The sequence below is a fragment of the Ceratotherium simum genome, chromosome 30, assembly GCF_057802395.1.
Source record: "Ceratotherium simum simum isolate JZ-2026a chromosome 30, ASM5780239v1, whole genome shotgun sequence".
NCBI classification, from domain to species: domain Eukaryota; kingdom Metazoa; phylum Chordata; class Mammalia; order Perissodactyla; family Rhinocerotidae; genus Ceratotherium; species Ceratotherium simum.
In genome coordinates, this window is record NC_141929.1 from 36,994,368 (window position 1) to 37,016,954 (window position 22,587).

Genomic DNA, 22,587 nt, shown 5'->3' on the forward strand with positions numbered 1-22,587 from the left:
CTCCACGTTACAAGGTCCCAGGCTCTTTCTAGCTTATGCACTGCCAGACTTAGCCTAAAGTCTCCATCTTCACATTTCTGTCATGACCCACGATGCCTGCTGAAGCACCAGCCGTCATGTCTCTGATCCAGGGAGGAGGTAGGAGGAAGAGGAAGAGGGGCAAAGGAGGTCTTTCTCAGAAGCCCCAGCAACAACCCTCACCTACGTCTCAGCTGTCATCCTCCTCAACAAGGTACCAGGGAAGTCTTGTTACTGTGAAGGCAGCAAGCTATTTCTCCCACAGGTGGCTAGTATTATTTTTTTTTCCCGATTTTTTTTATTGTGAAATTTTGTTGTACATTATTGTTTATCAGTCACCATATAAGTGCATCCCTCCACCCCTTGTGCCCACCCCCCACCCCCCTAGCCCCAGTAGTAACCACCAAACAGTCTATCTGTGCGTGTGTTGGTTTATCTTCCACATATGAGTGAAATCATGCCCTGTTTGTCTTTCTCTTTCTGGCTTATTTCACTTAACATAATATTCTCCAGGTCCATCCATGTTGTTGCAAATGGGACGATTTTGTCTTTCTTTATGGCTGAGTAGTATTCTGTGGTATATATGTAGCACATCTTCTTTATCCATTCATCAGTAGATGGACTCTTGGGTTGCTTCCATGTCTTGGCTATAGTGAATAATGCTGTGATGAACACAGGGGTGCATAAGCCTCTTTGGATTGTTGATTTCCGGTTCGTTGGGTAGATACCCAGTAGCAGGATAGCTGGAACATAAGGTATTTCTATTTTTAATTTTTTGAGGAATCTCTATACTGTTTTCCATAGAAGCTGCACCAGTTTGCATTCCCACCAGCAGTGGATTAGGGTTCCCATTTCTCCACAGCCTCTCCAACATTTGTTGCTTTTTGTCTTGGTGATTATAGCCATTCTAACGGGTATAAGGTGATATCTTAGTGTAGTTTTGACTTGCATTTCCCTGATGACTAGTGATATTGAGCATCTTTTCATGTGCCTATTGGCCATCTGTATTTCTTCTTTGGAGAAGTTTCTGTTCATTTCCTCTGCCCATTTTTTGATTGGGTTGTTTGTTTTTTTATTATTCAGTTGTGTGAGTTCTTTATATATTATGGAGATTAATCCCTTGTCACATACACGGTTTGCAAAATATTTTTTCCCAGCTGGTGGGTTCCCTATTCATTGTGATCCTGGTTTCATTTGCCTTGTGGAAGCTCTTTAATCTGATGAAGTCCCACTTGTTTATTTTTTCTTTTGTTTCGCTTGTCTGAGTAGACATGGAATTCAAGAAGATCCCTTTATGGCTGATGGTGAGTAGTGTACTACCTATATTTTCCTCTAGGAGTTTTATAGTTTCAGGTCTCACCTTCAGGTCTTTGATCCATTTTGAGTTAGTTTTTGTGTATGGCGAAAGAGGGTGGTCTACTTGCATTCTTTTGCAAGTTGCTGTCCAGTTTGCCCAGCACCATTTATTGAAGAGACTCTCCTTTCTCCACTGTATGTCCTTAGCTCCTTTGTCAAAGATTAGCTGCCCATAGATATGAGGTTTTATTTCTGGACTTTCAATTCTGTTCCATTGATCTGTGTGTCTGTTTTTCTACCAGTACCATGCTGTTTTAATTACTATCGCTTTGTAGTATGTTTTGAAGTCAGGGATTGTGATGCCTCCAGCCTTGTTCTTCTTTTTCAGGATTGCTTTAGCTATATAGGGTCTTTTGTTGCCCCATATGAATGTTAGTATACTTTGTTCTATTTCTGTGAAGAATGTCCTTGGTATTCTGATTGGGATTGCATTGAATCTGTAGATTGCTTTAGGTAGTATGGACATTTTAACTATGTTTGTTCTTCCAATCCAAGTGCGTGGAATATTTTTCCATTTCTTTATGTCATCATTGATTTCGCTCAATAATGTTTTGTAGTTTTCATTGTATAGGTCTTTCACTTCCTTGGTTAAATTTACTCCTCGATATTTTATTCTTTTTGTTGCAGTTGTAAATGGGATTGTCTTCTTGAGTTCTGTTCTGTTAGTTCGTCATTGGTATATAGAAATGCAACTGATTTCTGTAAGTTGATTTTGTACCCTGCCACTTGGCTGTAGTTGTTGATTATTTCTAATAGTTTTCCAATGGATTCTTTAGGGTTTTCTGTATATAAGATCATGTCATCTCCAAACAGCGAGAGTTTCACTTTTTCATTGCCTATTTGAATTCCTTTTATTCCTTTTTCTTGCCTAATTGCTCTGGCCAGAACCTCCAGTACTGTGTTGAATAAGAGTGGTGAGAGTGGGCACCCTTGTCTTGTCCCTGTTTTCAGAGGGATGGCTTTCAGTTTTTCCCCATTGAGTATGACGTTGGCTGTGGGTTTGTCATATATGGCCTTTATTATGTTAAGTACTTTCCTTCTATACCCATTTTTTTGAGAGTTTTTATCATAAATGGATGTTGGATCTTGTCAAAAGCTTTCTCTGCATCTATTGAGATGATCATATGGTTTTTATTCTTCGTTTTGTTAATGTGGTGTATCACATTGATTGATTGGCAGATGTTGAACCATCCTTGTGTCCCTGGTATAAGTCCCACTTGATTGTGGTGTATGATCTTTTTAATGTATTGCTGTATTTGGTTTGCCAATATTTTGTTGAGGATTTTTGCATCTATGTTCATCAAGGATATTGGTCTGTAGTTTTCCTTCTTAGTATTGTCTTTGCCTGGCTTTGGTATCAGGGTGATGTTGGCCTCATAGAATGAGTTGGGAAGTGTTCCATCTTCCTCTATTTTTTGGAATAGTTTGAGAAGGATGGATATTAAGTCTTCTTTGAATGTTTGGTAAAATTCTCCAGAGAAGCCATCTGGTCCTGAACTTTGATTTTTTGGGAGGTTTTTGATTACTATTTCAATCTCTTTACTTGCGATTGGTCTATTCAGGTTCTCTATTTCTTCTTGATTCAGTTTTGGGAGGTTATATGAGTCTAGGAATGTATCCATTTCTTCTAGATTATCCAATTTGTTGGCATACATTTTTTCATAATATTCTCTTATAATCTTTTGTCTTTCTGTGGTATCTGTTGTAATTTCTACTTTTTCATTTCTAATTTTATTTATTTGAGCCTTCTCTCTTTTTTTCTTGGTTAGCCTGGCTTAGGGTTTGTCAATTTTGTTTGTCTTCTCAAAGAACCAGCTCTTTGTTTCATTGATCCTTTCTGCTCTCTTTTTAATTTCACTTTCATTTATTTCCGCTCTGATTTTTATTATTTCCCTCCTTCTGCTGACTTTAGGCTTTGTTTGTTCTTCTTTTTCTAATTCTGTTAGGTGTAGTTTGAGGTTGCTTATTTGGGCTTTTTCTTGTTTTTTAAGGTGGGCCTGTATTCCTATGAGTTTCCCTCTCAGGACCGCTTTTGCTGCATCCCATATGAGTTGGTACAGTGTATTTTCATTTTCATTTGTCTCCAGATTGCTTTGATTTCTCCTTTAATTTCATCAATGATCACTTGGTGGTGTAGTAGCATGTTGTTGAGTCTCCACAGCTTTGTCACTTTCCCGGTTTTTTCCTTGTAGTTGATTTCTAACTTCAAGGCATTATGGTCTGAAAAGATGCTTGTTATGATTTCAATCTTCTTAAATTTATATAAGCATGCCTCATTTCCCAACATATTATGGTCTATTCTTGAGAATGTTCCATGCGCGCTTGAGAAGAACATGTTATCTGCTGTGTTTGGATGGAGTGCTCTGTATATGTCTATTAAGTCCATCTCATCTAGGTTTTCATTTAGGTCCATTATTTCCTTATTTATTTTCTGTCTGGATGATCTGTCCATTGATGAGAGTGGGGTGTTAAGATCCCCTACCATTATTGTGTTGTTGTTAATATCTCCTTTTAGGTTTGTGTATAGTTGCTGTATGTACCTTGGTGCTCCTGTGTTGGGTGCATATATATTTAAAAGTGATATGTCTTCTTGGTGGAGTGTCCCTTTTATCATTATATAATGCCCCCCTTTGTCTCTTATTATCTGTTTTATCTTGATGTCAACTTTGTCTGATATAAGTATGGCAACACCTGCTTTCTTTTGTTTGCCGTTAGCTTGGAGTATTGTCTTCCATCCTTTCACTCTGAGCCTCTGCTTGTCTTTAGAGCTGAGATGTGTTTGCTGGAGGCAGCATATTGTTGGGTCTTGTTTTTTAATCCATCCCACCACTCTCTGTGTTTTGATTGGAGAGTTCAGTCCATTTACATTTAGGGTAATTATTGATATATGAGGGCTTGTTGTTGTTATTTTATCACTCTTTTTCCAGTTCTTTTGCATTTCTTTTGTTTCTCGTTCCATGTGTTTCAGACTACCAATGCTGTTTGGTAGTTCTGTATGGGGGTTCTCTTAGTTTTCTCTTTCTTTGTTGTGTGTGATCTGTTCTGACTATTTGGTTAGTGTTACCGTGAGGTTTGTATAAAAAATCTCATAGATGTGATAGTCCTTTTTTTGATGGCCTCTTATTCCCTTAGGCTAAGTCGATTCGATCTCTTTCCTCTTCCCCTTCTATGTTATCGTTGTCACATCTTATTCCTTCTTGTGTTGTGAGTTTGTGTTTAACATGATGAGGTTATATTTATACTTGGTGCTTACCTTCCCTTGATCTTTGGTTTTATAATTAAGTGTTCGCTAATCTGTTTTGATAGAGGCCTGTAGTTTTTCTGGTTTTGTCGACCTATTTTCCTTCTCGTTCAAAACTTTGAATCCCCTTTCTCTTTTTTTCCTCAGGGATGAGGGGCTTCTCGAGCACTTCTTGTAGTGGAGGTCTTGTGGCAGTGAACTCCCTTAGCTTTTGTTTATCTGGGATAGTTATTATTTCTCCATCATATCTGAAGGATATTTTTGCTGGATAAAGTATTCTTAGCTGAAAGCTTTTGTCCTTTAGAATTTTGAATATATTGTTCCACTCTCTCCTAGCCTGTAAAGTTTCTGTCTAGAAATTGGCTGAGAGCCTGATAGGAAATCCTTTGTATGTTATTTTTTTTGGTCTAGCTGCCCTTAATATTTTTTCTTTGTCATTGACTTTTGCCAGCTTACTACTATATGCCTTGGAGAGGGTCTCTTCGTGTTGATATATTTAGGAGATCTATTGATTTCATTCACTGGTATTTCCAGCTCCTTCCTCAGGTTTGGGAAGTTCTCAGATATTATTTCTTTGAACAAGTTCTCTGCTCCTTTTTCCCTCTCTTCTCCCTCTGGAATACCTATAATTCTTATATCGGATTTTCTAATTGAGTCGGATATTTCTCGGAGAGTTTCTTCATTTCTTTTTAGTTTTAGTTCTCTTTCCTCCTCCATCTGGAGCACTTCTGCATTGCTGTCCTCAATATTGCTAATTCTTTCTTCCATACTGTCAGCTCTGGTGCTTAAGGCTTCCAGATTTGTCCTTATCTTCTCGATTGTGTTTTTCATCTTTAAGATTTCTGATTGGGTTTTTTTTTTATAGTTTCACTCTCTCTTGTGAAGAAACTCGTGATTTCACTGAATTGTCTGTCTGTGTTTTCTTGTATTTCATTAAGCTTCTTTATGATGGCTATTTTGAATTCTCTGTTGTTAAGGTTATACATTTCTGTGCTTTCCGGGTTGACTTCTGGGTGCTTGTCATTTTCCTTTTGGTGTGGAGGTTTAATATATTTTTGCATGGTGCCTGTTGGTGTTGGCTTACCTTTCCTCATAGTGAAAATATATGGTCTCATTTTCCTCTTGCTGCTGCTGGGTGGGGGTCAAGGGCTGTGTATTCTGGCCCGCCTTGATCCCTGGGCACTCTTGTCAGCCCCTGGCTGATCTGCGGTGTGGCTGAGTGGAGGCTGCTGGGGTGGGGAAGCGTGGAAAGAGCTGGAGCTGGAGCACAGCTAGGCCGAAGCAGCTGGGGCTCGGGTGCGGTGGGTTGAATCAGCTGCAGCCGAAGTACCGCTGGGCCAAAGAAGCTGGAACTGGAGTGCACTGGGCCGAAGAAGCTGGAACTGGAGTGCGCAGGGCCAAAGAAGGAGGAGCTGGAGCGCACTTGGCCAAAGAACGAGGAGCTGGAGCACTGCTGGGCCAAAACCAGAACTGGAGTGCGCTGGGCCAAAGAAGCTGGAACTGGAGTGTGGTGGGCTGAAGTTGCTGGCGCCAAGTCAGTTGGAGCCTGCACACAGGCCAAGCTGAAGCAGCTGGAGCGGGTGGGGGCCGGGCTTCAAGCTGAAGGTGCTGGGGGCGGGACACATTCCAGCCGAAAGAGCTGTGTCCATGGCACACTGGAGCCGGGGAAGCTGGGGCCGTGGCTTGGTCCAGCTGGAGCAGCTGGGGCTGTGGCGTGATGGGGACTAAGCTGCCGCTGCTTCTGGTGCGAGGGCACAGGCTCGCCCCACTGCTGGTCGGGCCCAGGCGCCTGGGGGCCGCTGCCTCTGGGGACGGGGCTGAGCTGAAGCTCCGCTGTGCTTAAGCACCAGTTGGGCGGGCCGGGTTGGGGAGGGCTTTCTGTCACCTCCCTGATCTCAGAGGTTTCTCGCCTCGCGGTTGCTCTCTGCTCTCCTGAGGGACTAGCTTGTTGAAACTACCCTTGCAATAGTTCGATCCCTCTGTTGGGGGATCCCCTTGGGCTGTGAAGGGTCTTGGAGAGCACCGGTTTCCATGCAGCGAGGTGCCCCTCCCCCTTCTATGAGAGCCACGTGGTCTCAGTCTCTGGGTCACAATCCTTGGGGAAGGAAGGGAGCTCCTCTTACCTCCTTCCACTTATCTGGAGATTCCAGCACCTCAGTCCTCAGGTGTATGGCTGCCTGGGTGGCTCAGACGTCCCCTTTGTTGTGTGAATAGCTTCTGTTGGAATATGAATGTCCTTTTTGTTGTGTCTTAGACGGGGAGAGTTCCATGGGAGAAGCTCACTCCACCATGATGCTGACGTCACTCCCTGCCAGACATTCTGACATTAATTATCCGAACAAACAACAAAGAGAAGCGCCAGGTACGGTGTTCCCTTCTTGAATGCTGCGTCGCTGTGTCATTTTTTATTTGGATCGAGATAGTAGATTTTGACCTTCAGGTAAGAGATACTGGAGACTCACAGAACTAGTTAGAATGCTTTAACACTTAAATTGACTTTTAACAGTGGTTGCTGTACATGTTTATATGCTCAAACAGCTCTTTTATTTGCGTTATCAGTACTAGTAGTTTGTCAGTTCATGGAAAACGTTAAAGCAGAGAGTAATAAAAATGGTAAACATTTAATTTAACTTCAAAATGTATAAATACACTTTGTCTCACTATTTTTTAAGCATGTGGACCTGGGACCTTTCCCTTGTGTACGAACCTGCTTCATTAGAATTCTTCATGATGTTTCTTACATAAACGAACCCTGTGATGCATTATCTATGATTTTCAGTTTCTATTTCTTTCAAGTGAAGTAAGATTCAAAGACACTTGAAAAATAATCCAAGTGCAGAATCTTTTTTTTTTAATAGTATTTATTTATTTTTTGTGAAGAAGATCAGCCGTGAGCTAACATCCATGCCAATCCTCCTCTTTTTGCTGAGGAAGACTGGCACTGGGCTTACATCTGTGCCTATCTTCCTCCACTTTATATGGGATGCCGCCACAGCGTGGCCTGACAAGCGGTGCCTCAGTGTGTGCCTGGGATCCGAACCCAGACCACCAGCAGCAGAGCGTGCGCACTTAACCGCTACACCACGGGGCTGGCCCCTAATCCAAGTGCAGAATCTTAGATTTTCATGTCTTTCTTCAAACTATAAAAGTTTTCTTGCACACTTATTTTTATAGTATTTTTAAGCAGTCTGCTTTATTGAATCTTCCCAGAACATGTTAGTTAGTTTTCATTGAAACAATCCCCCTTGTTTTATCAGTTTGTTTAATACTTAAATCCAACAATGATAATAGTAAGTGCAACTAATACAGACAGCTTGGGTATAAACACAAGAATTCACTTCAATTGGTAGGAGCAGAAGAGTGTAGGAGTACTAGCCAGTAATCTGGCTGTGGGCGTTAGCAAGTATGTTTTACTGAGGGAATAGAGAGCATTAGTTCCTCAGAGAAATCTTTAGTGGAGGTTAGTTAAAAGTGCTTCTCTTCTCTTGTGTATGTAAAAATTTAATAGTTTGAACCTAGAATCTGTTTAGACCTAATATGCAGACACATTCTGGACTTTACAAGAGTAATTCCCAGAGAGAGTTGATATAAAATGTGTGTTTTCTTCTTGGTCTTAGAACAATACACACAGCGTCTTTTGTGTGTGTGTGTGTGAGGAAGATTAGCCCTGAGCTAACATCTGTTGCCAATCCTCCTCTTTTTGCTGAGGAAGATTGGCCCTGGGCTAACATCCATGCCCATCTTCCTCTACTCTGTATGTGGGATGCCCGCCACAGCTTGGCTTGATAAGCAGTGTGTAGGTCCATGCTCAGGATCCGAACCTGTGAACCCCGGGCCACCGAAGTGCAGCGCGCAAACTTACCCACTATGCCACCAGGCCAGCCCCACACACGGCTTCATTTTTGAATGAAAACTCAAGTTACTTTTTCCTTGTCTTTTTTAGGATTCTGGTATTGGTGTCAAAGGACCTTGCTGATTACTTTGGTTGTGATAGCCATAGTGTAGCTGTGAATACTGACGAGAGTTGTCTTTACATAACAATTTATGTCGTGACTCTGACTGCCTGGTTTTGGAGCACATGTTTCTGAGAGAGACTCTACTAACTGACTCATGTTTCCTTAGATTTGAGATGCTGTGAGTCTGGAGCAGCAGTTCAAGATGACCATACTACTGCTTGTCAGACAAGTTGAAGACCTGAAATTGCTTCAGAAAACACAAGCAAGATGATGTTAAGGGGGTAAATATTTCCTTTAATCCATTTCTTCAGGTTTCCAGTTGGTTTATGTGATATGAGATTCCATTTTTTTTGATGAAATAATGAATTGGGAGATTAAAGAAAAGAATAAAGAAGAAAAACTTCATTGTCTCTTGCCACTCAAGTTACTGACAAAATTTTGAATTTTGGTATATTTCCCTCTGGTCCTTTTCCATGTCTGAAGCTTTTTTTTAATTAGAGCATGTAAAAAAATTTTTCACTTTTTGTTTTTGTTTTGGTAATCATCGAAAGGGATAATTTACTAAGCCATTTCTCTTTTTGCCAGACATGATATGTTGTTTTCAATGTTTCAAAGTTAGCAGATAGCTGTGGTAAGTGTCTTTGAGTATAGTTTTTTGTTACTGCATGTAGTATTAAGAATATACTACAAAATTGTTTCCTAAAAGGACTGTCTCAGTATGTTTTCCCATAATTTGGCTGGTTTTTGTTTGTAACTTACGGTTTCTTTTTTTCATGTAATCAAACTGTCAGTGTTCTCCTGTCTTCTAAGCTTAGAGTCCTCTATTTTCCAGTGATTTTATAAATATCCACTTTCCTTTTAGTTTTCCTTTAGTTGATTTTTGAAAAGTATGTAACTCTTTAACCATATGTAATTTCTTTTGCCCTGTCAATAAGGTGAAGATAGCAGTTGTATTTTTTCCCCGATAGCTTTTTATTTGACTCGACACCATTATTCAGTAATCCCTCCCTTCACCATTGATTCATGATACCTTCATTACATGCATTACATCCATGTGGGTGAGGGGTCTGTCTCAGGTCTACCTTGAGCTGTGGATTTTACCCTTGTTCTGTGTGGGCAACGTGAAGATGGGGAAGTTATATTTGATGTGGGCAAGAGTGAAAGTGACAGTTCTCTGAAGGCTCTTGGAGGTCCAGAGGCTGTGGGAGATGAAGTGAAAGGTTGAGAATAATGTTAGAGATTTGGTGGTCCTCAGCTCAGCAGGGTCCCTTCATCAAAGAGGGTACATTGTAGAGAAAGAAGAGCAGAAGCGAAGGCTTCTGCCCTGGTGGGACTAAGGAAGGAGCAGTAAAGTAGGCTGAGGAGATTGATGAGAGAGATAGGAGTAGCCTGTCTGGGGTTTAGTATTCCAGGACACTTCACTGTTTCAAACAAACATCAGAAATCTGAATTCTTTCTGGCTTGAGATCAAATCATTAACTGAGTTACTCATCTGGCACCGAAAGACAAACCAGATCATCCTGGGCATTGGGAGACGCAGAAAACTGCACCTTCCTGTCAATAACTATTACCGCTGCCTAAGAAGAAAGTTGTTCCAGTTGCTCCAGAGAATTCTGAAACAAGAGACAGCTATTGGGAAATATACGAATCAGAGGATGATATTTGGAGTTAGCCTAAAACTGGCTCCTTGCCTGTTTCCCTAGGAGTTGAAAAGCGTTCTTTTCGCAGCTGGGGAAAATTGCATAAAACAGTACTTTTGTCTCAGCAATGAAATCATTGATGTGTTTTTCTTAAATCTCACTTAAAAAAATATTTTATTTCCAGTTTTTCGTACTTTAAAATATTTAATTTTATCTGCTAATGACTTGTGTAAGAATGAAAGTTTATATTTAATATTTGTTTTTATAAAATTACATTTTTATTTACTGCCTTATGTTTTAATTTTTATATTTGAATGAATTAAATAGGTAATGTATAGATTAAAAAATAAATTCTGAGTGCTTTAAATACAATATCAGTGTATCATTTTATTCCCAAAATGACTGGAATTGACTTATGATTTTAATGATTGAGAATTTCAGAAGAACATTTAGGTAGTTTTAAAGTATGGTAGATTGTGGAGAAAGAGAAGAGAAACAAGGCCATTGACTTGGCAAAGGAGATGTATTGGATTTCAAAGAAAACTTCATCACTATGGAAACAAAAGCCAAAGTACAAAGCACAAATTCCTGAAGTAATTGGTGAGGAAGGGGAATTGGTGGTTAAAGCCAGTGGTTGAAAAAGCAGAACATCACAAGAAGGGAGGTTAATAGTGTATAGTCACTGGAAGGGACGTAGGTAAGATAACGCATTTTGAAAGGGGAAGTCTGTTCTGTGTGTTGAAGACAAAGAGAGTAGAGCCAATGGTGGAAAGGTTAAAGATGTTAGAAATTTTTCATGTAGGAGGAAAAATGGAATTTATTCAGTTGCCAAATTGTAAGTAGTAATGTATATCAAGGAAATAGTGTCTGCAATAGCAGCTCAAAGAAAGATAATTCCAAAGTGTTTTAATTATTTCTAGTAGCCAGTTTCTTGAATTTTTTTCTCATATAGTAGTGTCAGCATGTACCAAAGAATCATGTCCATCTTATGTTGGTCTGCTTTTTAAGTTCTGCTGCTTCCATATGTGCATGTGCCTCTTAGTTATCATTCTGAACTTTAGTTCCTAAAGATTTAGATTCTGGACATAACAGTGTTTATTCAGCACCAGTTATAACCTTACATGTAGCTAGGCACTTCATTTCCAGTTTATTTTGACATACTGTTGTTCTCTTCTGCTTTAGGTTATAGCAATATGCCCTATTAGGAGGATTACACACATCCCAGGTACTTTAGAAGATGAGGATGAGAATGAAGATGATAACGACATCGCTGTTCTAGAGGAAAAAATACGAACATCGAGAATCCCAGAGCAAGCCCATAAAGTCTGTGTCAAAGAGATAAAAAGGTAAATTGTAGAAGCTATTCATTCATTAGTGTTTTCATTTTGCTTATTAATGTTAAATACTGTTGCTCATGGACACTTGAATCTGCTACTTTGGATCACAAATTGGAACCTGAGTCATTTGTTTTCTAGTCTTTGATCTTTCTCCTTTTCTTATATTTGATATAGTCCTAGTACACTCTATTCGTCTTATCCTTCCATCATCAACTCTTTCGTGGCTCTCCAGATCCTCAGGGTATGGCTGTGATCTGTGGAATGCTTTTCCCTCCTCATCTCTCAACCAGAATCTGATCCTTAAAACATTCCTAATACTCTTGAGTTAACGCCACTTTCACTAATCTTTTTCTCAAATGTTCAGTGTAAGTGATACAACGCTTCCACCTACAGTATGCTGTCCAGTGCGATCACTGTTGTCTCTGCCTTTTCATTGTCTTAAAGAATGGACCGTACTTTGTTTATACACAGTTTGTTCCGTTATACTGTGTTCTTCACATGTCGCTCTTTACTTCTTTAGACGATAACTCTGGAGGGCAGGGACTGTTGTTTCTCCTTGTACAAGATAAAGTACGGGGAAACCTTGATGACGGGGTAGGGTATATGGGTTGATTACATTTTCTGGATAATCTCAGGGATAAATAGAAAACCAGGTTTTCCTTTACATGTAATGTTATAACTACTGCATTTTTTTTCTTAGTGAATTATAATGAAGCTAACTAAGGATTTGTTTTTCTGAGGTTCATAGTGAAGAACATTAGTAAATGTAGTTGAGGAAATTTTATATTGACTCTTATTGACATTTATTAGTTAATAAATGTAGAACACTTTGTGTAGAGAACACTTTGGTGAGTGTTCCATATATTATGGAAGTTGCATTTTTTATTAAATATCTGCTGTTTGCTTTTGTGAGCTGACTTCATCTCTGATACCAAAAAATATGGAATTATTGTGTTATGCATGGTCTGACACTTAAATCTTTTTGTGATAAGTAAATCAATGGATAAGTGTGACTTGAGACTCTCCCTGTGAGTTACTGATACTGATCAGGCTATACTTCAAGGATGGAATCAGACACAGTGTTCCCCACCCCTCCCCCCAGAGTGCAGGGATCTGTTTAATTTTATTATGTAAGTATATCACAAAGCAAAAAAAATTTTGTTAACTATATTTTTTAGAACTTTTTCAGATTTGTTTAATCAAACATGCATGATATTTCTGACCCAAAAGAGGAAATATACTTGATTTTTCTATTTTTATGGGATTCTTCTATGTTTTTGAACATGTTTGCTCTGTATGAGACTCCATAAAATGCCTCAGTCAATGCCAGAATATGGTCTGACTAGAAATTAAATTTAGAACTTTTGGTGCAACTTCCTTGGTACAAAAGTACAACTGGTGAGCCAACAAAATAACACCTTTTCTGCAGCCTGATTGTCACTCAGAAAGCTCACGCAAATTCTGTTGAAATATTCTTCACTGATTGTCTTTGTTGTTGTTAACCTGCCTTCAAGTGGACTCCTGCTCCTGGTCACCCTATGAATGAATGATGTTCATAATGTCCGGTCCTCAACAGCCGTCCTCAGCTCCTGTAGACTCGTGCCTATGGCTGCCTTTATGGAATCAGTCCACGTCGTATTTGGTCTTCCTTCCTCCTTTCCTGCTGCCTTCTACTTTTTTCAGCATTATTGCCTTTTCCAAAGAATGCTGCCTTCTCATGATGTGCCCAAATAGGACAGTCTCAGTTTCTTTGTCTCCAGAGATTCAGGCTTAATTTGCTCCAGGATCCACTTGTTTGTCTTTCTGGCCGTCCAGGGTATCTGTAGAGCTCTCCTCCAACAGTGTGTTGCCAGTGAATCAGTTTTCCTGTCAGGTTTCTTCACTGTGCAACTTTCGCACTCGTACATGGTAATAGAGAAGACGAGGCTGTGGATATCTTGGCTTTGGTCTCTAATGACACTTCCTTACACTAGATGGTCTTTCCTACTTCTTTCATTGCTGCCCTTCCGAGTCTCAGTCTTCTCTTGATTTTTTGGCTGCTTTCTCCATTTAAATTGATGACTGAACCAAAGCAAACAAAATCTTGAACAATTTCCTGTTACAATTCTTAAGTTCTTGTTTTGAGAAGCAAGTACATTCTAAGTTATGCTCATTCTTCCTTCATGAATACTTTGTAAATTTGCATTCATTCCATTCTCTAGATTTTGATTTGTTTTTAAGTTTTAAGTTTGTTTTTGTTTTAAGTCTCCCTGTTTGAATGTTTGTATTTTGTTTTTTCTTAAATTCTGGGAATCCATAAATTTTCATTAGATTAAATCATGTTACACTGGTGAACTATAGAAGGAGATTGCTTACAAGCAATAGTAGTAAATTTTTTAATTTTCCAGCTTTATTGTGGTATAATGGACATACCGTAAACTGCACATATGTAATGTGTACATTTGATGAGTTTTAATGTACGTATGTGTCTGTAACCCCATCACCATAGTTACGATGGTACTGTTCAATGATAATGAACATATCCATCACCTCTGAAAGTGTCGTAATGCTTCTCTATAATCCGTCCCTCTCTCCCTTTCCTCCTTACTTCTCAATCCCCAAGCAACCACTATAGATTAGTTCATATTTTCTAAGATTTTATATAAATGGAATGATATAGTAAGTACTCCTTTTTTTCCTGGTTCTTTCACTTGGCATAATTGTTTTGAGGCCTGTCCATGTTGCTGCATGTGTCAGTAATTTATCCGTTTTCCTGTTGATAGACATTTGAGTTGTTGCCAGTCTTTCAGCTCCTACATATAGGTTGCTGTGAACTATGCTAGTAAATTTATTTCTTCCTTTATTTCATGCTTACATGTCCTGACAGCATATTGCCTTGTAGTTGAAGGTGTTTCACCAGACAAAATGAAGCTGGATTTCTTGGTTTAACTCTTAATTCAAAATTTTCCAGAAACTATTATGTGATGAATGCAGGGAAGCATGCATTCCCATTGAATTAGCCCTTTATTTTCACCTGATCAGCTTGAGTTCAGATGTGGGTCTGGTTCTAGCTGGGCTGTTGGGAAATCCATTTTGGTTCAGATAGTTTTCTATTAACTTATAACTCTCCAGTGCCTCCCGTTTAAGTGAAGTTATGCTAATCTGTGAGATTTGGAGAGGACCTCTCTTGCAGTTAGTTTAGAGGTGGGAAAGAATGTTACGTTTAAAATTTACGTGTGTTCAACTGCTGTGCTTTCATTTCATCTGCCAAGCTTCCGGTGTTGCTGTATGTTTGATAGGTATTTCTTTGTGTTGTTGATGGAGTTGTTACAATTTTCAAACTTGGTTATTTTCTTTTGACAGTAGGGCTAGTGCAGGGTATGAGGGACATTTAGATAACTTGGTAATACCAGGAGTCTTATTTTGAAATTTTCATATTCTCTTGGAAATATTTTTCATTGCTCCAAGATTTATTTTAATAATGAGTAAAAAGAAAGGCAGGGTGGGTTTAATATAATGGGCTGAGAATATTAAAATTGCATATTTGATTATTTGTTATTAGTAGCCTGGTAAGTTGTACTCGGCTTCTTCCCTTTCCCACTTGTCCTGTTAATAAAGTGAAATTAATTACTAACTGGGAATTTTTGCCAGGGTATACAGTGCAATTATAGAGATTTTTGCACAAAATGTTTATTTGAATATAGTCTGCTGATTCCCTTTCTTTACTGAAATAACCAAGAAAATATAAAAACAGGGCAGAGCTGTTAATTTCACAACTAGGGAGGGAGGCCACCCATATACCAGAAACTCTTGAGAGTCGGCTGGGTGTGTGTCAGCACTAGAGATGCATAGCACTCCTGTACCCATCCTGAAAATACTTCTCATTGTTGAGTATTTCAGTGGAGATCTGAACATGGGTAAGTTGTGGTATAAGAGGAGTCATATTGAGCTTCTAAACCATTACTGTATAGAGTTAGGTCTAAATAATTGTTGTGAGTATGGTTATAAAACCCTGAAAATGTCTTTCCTAATTCTTGAAAGAGAAGCTTAGCTCAATAGAGATCATCAAAAGCAGAAAGGAAGACAGAGAGGAAAGAGTTGGAGGAGATGTTTGCTCATTTCCCATCTTGAATAGAAGGAGCCAGTAGATACATTTCAGTCTTCCAGTTGTAAATAGAGAAATACATGTTCAAGTAAGTTTTAAACATTTTGTATGTAACCACAAGTATTTTTCAAAATAAGAAGCGTTCATTCTGAATCATTAAAAACAATACTCAGGGAAAATATATCCTTTTAATATAGATATTGAAAGTTTGAAAGAACTACTTTTTTAAATTGCCTTTACTTGGCATATTTCTTGGAAGAAATTCCTTCACAGTGTTTTCAGTTTTTTCTATGTTATGTAGAATTCTATTCTTAGTTTACTCAATGTTAAACAGGTGTGGATGTTTCATTATAACAAGTAGCTTTTTAGGAACAAAATGACATTGTAATGGAAAGTTTTTCTCCTTGGATATGATGATGTAATAAATACATTGATAACCTAATATTGAACCGTCTTTGCACAACTGAAATAAATCCCATTGGGACTTAGCGGATTACTCTTTTAATAGATGGGATTTACTAGCATTTTAATATGTAGAGCTATACTAAATGGGATTGGTCTGAAGTTTTCTTTTGTGTTTACTGTGGTAGATTATAGTGTCAGAGTTAGCTTTGTAAGACAGTTGGAAACCTTCTATCTTTCATGTATTCTTGTACTCATTGTTTGGGTTCTGAAGCCTGGAAACGGGGAAGAAATTTTATTCTTCTCTTTCCAGATTGCTTGGCCAGTACTGACTAAAATCAGTAGTACTGTAATTAACTTGCATATATTCCTGCTTAGCTGGGTTTTTGTAGCCTAGCTTGGGAACCAAACTAGCACTTAAGGCCATTGTTTTTGTTCCTGTAGGAAAAACACAGAGCAAGTTCCAAAAAAGTGATTGAAAGAGTGGACATGTGTGTGATTTTCTCTCCCATCTTCTTCTTTCACTGTCAGGATGATGATGTGACTGTATATTATCCCCTGGCTGCCACCCAGCTGCTGAATTTGTTTTGTCTTCCATGACCTAGTCTTTATTCAATGAGTATTTTACATACTAGAGCACATCAGTAAACATGATGAAAGCTTGGCTCTAGAAACAAAGTGAATTGCATGCATTTCTGGTGAGACTTTAATTGATACAACTTAGGCAAATCTTTACCACTTAATTGTTTTTTTGACCCAGCACTTCTGTTTATAGAAGATCAGCTCAAGGAAATAACTAGGGATATATGTGTAGATTTAGTTCCAAGGATGCACAGTGAAGCACACTATATAACTGTAAATTTATAGATAATCTGAATGCTCAGCAGTAGTGAATTCGTTAAATGAGTTAAGGATAATTCAGTAATGGAATCTTATTTAGCCACTAAAATGTTACTGAAAAATACATTTGACACTGAAAGATGTCTGTAATATATTAAGTAAAAAACATTTTTCAAAACTTGAGGGCTTCGTCTCATCCCATTTGAAAAATATGGATGTAAGCACATGTGCACGCATGCAAACACACATACACACAGAACCTGAAATAATACCTACCAAAGTGAAGATAGTGATGCTCTCTTGGGGGCATGAGATTATGGGTGGGTGTTTACTTCTTTTTTATTAGTGTCATTGGGTTTTCTGGAATGAGCATATATACCTCTGTAATAAAAAAAACACCTTAAAAAAAAGAACAAACGCCAGTCCAAAATATGTAGAAATTGTGTTTCTATAGAAATAATGTCTGTCTAGAAAATCATTCCAAATGAACTGATACGAGTATTAACTCTTTGAGTTATTAATTGTGTAGGGCTACAGTTTCTGGAGATATTGAGGCTTCTTAGGCAGAAAAACCAAGTCCAGTCTCCCTGAAGACCCATATAGATGGATCGAAGTCTGTTCTTGTCACATCTTTTTTCTAAAAAATATTTTGCCTCTTGCCAGCCTTGAAAGGCATTCTTCCATTTGAAAATTTCATGGGCTCAGATGATTTCTGTTGGATTATTTGACAGATCGTCTGGACATTGGAGCAGCCCGGATTCTTCTGGATAATGACCATTATGCCATGGAAAAATTGAAGAAAAGAGTGCTGGAATACTTGGCTGTCAGACAGCTGAAGAAGAGCCTGCAGGGCCCCCATTCTTTGCTTTGTTGGTCCTCCTGGAGTCGGTAAAACAAGCGTGGGAAGATCAGTGGCCAAGACTCTGGGTCGAGAGTTCCACAGGATTGCACTTGGAGGAGTGTGTGATCAGTCTGACATTCGCGGACACAGGTAGAATTCTTCTCTCAGTTTAATCTCTGATTCCCCTTCCTTTTCAATGGCCTAGAGCCCCCAGAAGCCAGACATAATATATCTCTTTTTCTTAAAGGGCTGTTGGTGGTTCCTTGAATGGAAAGGACAGTTACAGTACTTATCAGCCAGCCCAGAGCCTCTGCCATAATGGTAAACCCGAACTAACCTTGATATTTGTGTAACAGTGGATAGTGAGTTTGTGCCTCGGCTTTCCTGGACCCTCATGTGAATGCAATTATAAATTAGTTAGGGTTGGACTTTATAATGTCTTTACATTCATTTTGGCCCAGTAGTGTTTTGTAAATAATGACCCATACCTCTTAGAGTTTAAACACAAGTGCAATAGCAGGGCAGGTAGGAGGAGGTAGGAAGTCTTTGATAACAAATTTGTTCTGTTTGCAGTTTAAACTTCCTTTTAAGAAGGCTGGTGTGTATAATGAGTGTGAGTAATAGGGAGAAAGGTTAGGATAATTAAGGCTTATGTTTGCGTTTTTGACACCTTTTCTATAAAAATACTTTAAATCCTAGGAACTATGTCTCTGCTTAATCTACATTATTGAAATCAGATTAACATGTTAGGTTCATTGTTTTCTTCTCTGTGGTCTCCGTTGTTCAGACTGGAAGATGCCTTGGGAAAGCATGAACCTATCTTTCACGGTTTAAGTGTTTCATAGCGGTTGCAAGTTGTGAGAAAACATAGCTATAGTGTATGTGTAAAACATTTTAAAATGTAGAACATTTAAAAATCATTTAAAAATCATGAACTGCTTATAAAAAATAGGATGTTGTACACCTGAAACTAGTGTAATGTTATAGGTCAATTATATCTCTAGTTTAAATAATCTTAAAAAAAAGAAGCTGCTTAACTTCCAGTAGAAAGTAATTAAACTGAAGATAAAACTTCTATCCTCAAAATCATACCCTCCATCTTAAAGTTGTTAAAGCAGTCCAGATTAAAAGTGGAGGCTTTGACAAGCATGCCAGTGGTCAAAGGTTGTTTAAATGCATGTTTACATTTTGATGGATATTGATTAAACTTGGATTGTCAGGGGGAGAAAAGAATGTGATGCTTTTATAACATCTTACTTTCCTTTGCCTTATTCTCAAGATCACTGGCCTTAGGCAGTAACGGGAAATCTGTTTCAGAAACTTTTCCATGAAAAATGGTTCTTTTTATTCTCTTTTATTAGCTTATTTACAGTTCTTATGCCTTAAAGAAAAATCATTCCAAGATTTTAAGAAATAAGCAATGAGGGCTGCAAATCAGGTCATGGAATTGAATTGGGTAACCCTTTGGCAGTTTCAAAGTGTGTTTTTGTTGCCTAGGTTTTCTTATTCTCACATGTGCCACTAGAGGCTGTAGTTTGCTTTTGTAAGGAAATTGGCACCATTACTCTTGGAAAAGCTGGTTCTAGGCCCTCAATCTTCTCTTAGCTACAGAGCTTTGGGGAGATGTTCCTCATTCATGTGACTTGATTCACGCAATCAGGGTTGTTTTAGTTTATTTCTTCCTTTTGTTACCTGCAGCATAGTGTCGTGTGAGTATATGATGGAACTTAGAGAGTGAGTTTGTGGAATTATTGTCATGTGGAATTAATATTGTGGGCACAGGACATGTAGTAATTTGTCCTATTTCTTTCTACCTCGGGACTGATTACTCTGTAAGGCTTGGACAGCACTTACCCAGTGCCTGGTGCACAGTGAGCATTCACTAAAAATTAGCTTTAAGTGGTATTTTAATTCTCAATTCTCAGGAGGACCAGTTTAGGTTTATAATCTTCACTATAACTTTGTATACAATTCAATGTTATTTTTAAGTTGTACCTAAAATTTTAGTTCTTGGCATTATTATTTATTGGCAGAATTGTGGAAATTTGGATTTTATGTGGCAGGATTGTGGAAAAATTATTTTTATGATGCCTATTGGTGGGCAATATGTAATGTGACAGTTCTCAACACTCATGAACATGATTGGGTTTAAACATCTGTACAGCTCTTTAAATCTGTACTGATACTGGTAGATATTTGTTCACTTTTTTCAAGTGAGTCTGCTTTGATGTGTGTGACTATCGTTAATAGAATTGAATCTAAAGAAAATAAGAATTTTTTTATGAGTGTTTTGTAAGAGGAGATTGTGTATTTGCCCAAAATATGTGTAAACGTAAGCTTTTTAGAAATCTATAGTATGTATAGAAGTTGATCATTGCCAAGTGAAAGGTATGTGGATTTGTCTGTGAATCATTCTACTAAGCCTGATTTTTGCTTCACCTTGCTGGTCAGTGCTTTCCAGCCATCACTGTAGCAGATGTTTCATTAGACACTACAGCAGCCTGTGGGAACCTAGTACCCACCTACCCCCTAAGTTATCAAAGCCTGGAGAAAAGTTTTATTTGAAAACCTGTTTGGAGGCAGGTGGAGAGTGGGGTGTGGTTGTTAAGGAGATGAGAGGTTGAGAGCAGTGTATGTGCTAATGTCAGAGAGGTAGATTGGAGGTGAATGGGAGGGGAGAAAGAGCAATAGAGGATTATAGCACAACCATGGGGTGGAGTTTATGGGAACAAGTGGTTCCGTGTGATAGTTGAGAGGTTTTGGAAACACCCAGGTCTTGGCGTTTAAGTATTGGTCACATGATCACAGAGTTCATGCAGAGTTTTGTTTTTCATCAGCCTCTGAGTAGGCACCACTGTTCTGCAGTCTTAAAATAGCCAAGGGAGACCAGAGCTGCTTTATGCTATCTTCCTTGCTTATTCTCTTGATTTTGTCCCTCATTTGTTCTATTTTCCCATGCACGCAAGTCCAGCCTTTGCTAGAAGTACCTGTTTACCTGAAGGAAGGTGCTAATAAGTTAGGGATTGATTTTAAAAACAACCAAAGATACATTTTTTTATAGTTAAATGATAAGGAGGTGGGAGAGGGGGAAGGAAAAGAAAGACTTGGTTTACATTTAAACCTGAAATGGGGAAACTAATAGTGATCTGACTAAACATTGGCCCATTGTTTTTGTTCATATTATGTTGAGCGGCTTAAAGGAAGAATAGTCCTATTTATGGTCCATATTAATTCTGCAGTTTTTCGGTCTTCTCAACATTTCTCATTTTGGTTTATCTCCATTGGAATTTTTCTGTCCAATTTATAAACCCCAGAATCTCTGTTCCCATCTATCAGTTTTTACCACTTACATTTTATGTTTAATATTACATTTAAATAATTTAAATCAGTTCATAGAAATTAAATACAAAATAAATTCTTTTAGGATAAAGTTTTATGCAATCATGTTTGCATAAAAATCTGTTTTTCCTTGGGGATGGCCTAGTTGCGTAGTGGTGAAGTTCGCGCACTCTGCTTTGGCGACCTGGGGTTCGCAGGTTCAGATCCGGGCGCAGACCTACACACCGCTTATCAAACCATGCTGTGGCAGCATCCCACATAGAAAATAGAGAAAGACTGCACAGATGTTAGCTCAGGGACAATCTTCCTCACCAAAAAAAAGAAAAAAATCTTTTGTTCCTTGGTGAAATATACTTATTGATATGATACATTTCAAGTTGTTATTTATATTAACTCTTTGGAAGTAGTTTATCAGCTGTTTGGCAGATTATAAAATCATATCATTGCAAGGCATCCTTGGCTCAATTTTCAAACAAGATGAGAAGAAAAATGAACTTTTGCTTTCCATGTTGATGAATTTTCACATGTAACCTGAAATGGTGGTGGTGTAAATAAATTAGCTGTTTCATTATTAGTCTCTACAAGGGAAAAATAAATGAAGTAGCAAGCTTTTAATATTTTTTTAGCATAGAATGCCAGACATATTATGGTTTGCTCACTAGCCTTCTTATAACCTGTATTTCCATATAGCTCTTCTTTGCCTGTCTAAAACTTAGGTTCATTTTAAGACTGCAACCTGAGGCTTCCTCCATTAATGTAGGTGCAGTCAGTAATGATCTTACTCTCTTCTCAACTGACCACTTATTGTCTACTCTGCTCTTTTACTGATTAAATGATATAGGCCTCTGGCATTTCTGATACGTAACTGTAGAGATAAAACATATAAAAAGTTTAAGCTCTGTAGAGTAGGGGTTTTATTGTATCACATACTCCTTTGTATCACTCCGTGCTGCTTAGCACATTGCTAAACATGGTAAGTGCTCTCTAAGTGCTTTGTGAATTCAGGTAAGGTTAGAGCATAATTATATTTTGGAAGTCATGCAGTTCTATGAGAGCATCCATGCAAAATGGGTGTATAAAAAGATTTAGAATGACTGTTATAAGAATAATAATTAGATTTGTTTAGACGTGCTATATTTAAGACTATTTTTAGTTCCTTAAAGATTATTTTTCTTTTTGAGATCATTAGGATCTCCTTTAAGTCTTCTTAGTTTTTCCAGTTTTGGCGATGTATATACACCCTTGCTAGAAAATCTGGAAAATAAGGCTAAAAATCCTCATGGATAAATCACTTTTAACATTTTATTTCCTGCCAGACTTTTCAGTGGGCAGGTTTTGCCTTTTTTTTTAAGCAAGAAAATTGTAATGTTACCTTTTCCACCTAACATTATAACATATTTATATTACAAATTCTTTGTAAATATCATTTTAATAACTTGCATTATAACCCATAAGAGCTTCTTAATTGAATAGGCATGAAAAATTGATGATAAAATGCCTGTTTTTCTCCCTTCTGTACATGCTAGGAAAGAG

General features: G+C 38.2%; 2 protein-coding genes across 8 annotated transcripts in view; both read left to right on the forward strand.

The window, feature by feature from the left end:
• Positions 1–22,587, forward strand: part of LOC106802042 (ATP-binding cassette sub-family C member 11-like) — a 237,753-nt gene that overhangs the window by 146,752 nt on the left and 68,414 nt on the right. The gene's annotated exons all lie outside the window — the stretch shown is intronic.
• The window catches only part of LOC101394149 (lon protease homolog 2, peroxisomal-like), a 50,525-nt gene that overhangs the window by 10,466 nt on the left and 17,472 nt on the right, over positions 1–22,587 (forward strand). Inside the window, exons 2-5 of the mRNA XM_087420306.1 lie at positions 6,870–6,977; positions 8,738–8,852; positions 11,394–11,557; positions 17,606–17,865. Of these exons, the coding sequence (XP_087276432.1) occupies positions 6,870–6,939 (70 nt within the window). The 3' untranslated portion in view covers positions 6,940–6,977; positions 8,738–8,852; positions 11,394–11,557; positions 17,606–17,865. The remainder of the gene's footprint in view (positions 1–6,869; positions 6,978–8,737; positions 8,853–11,393; positions 11,558–17,605; positions 17,866–22,587) is intronic.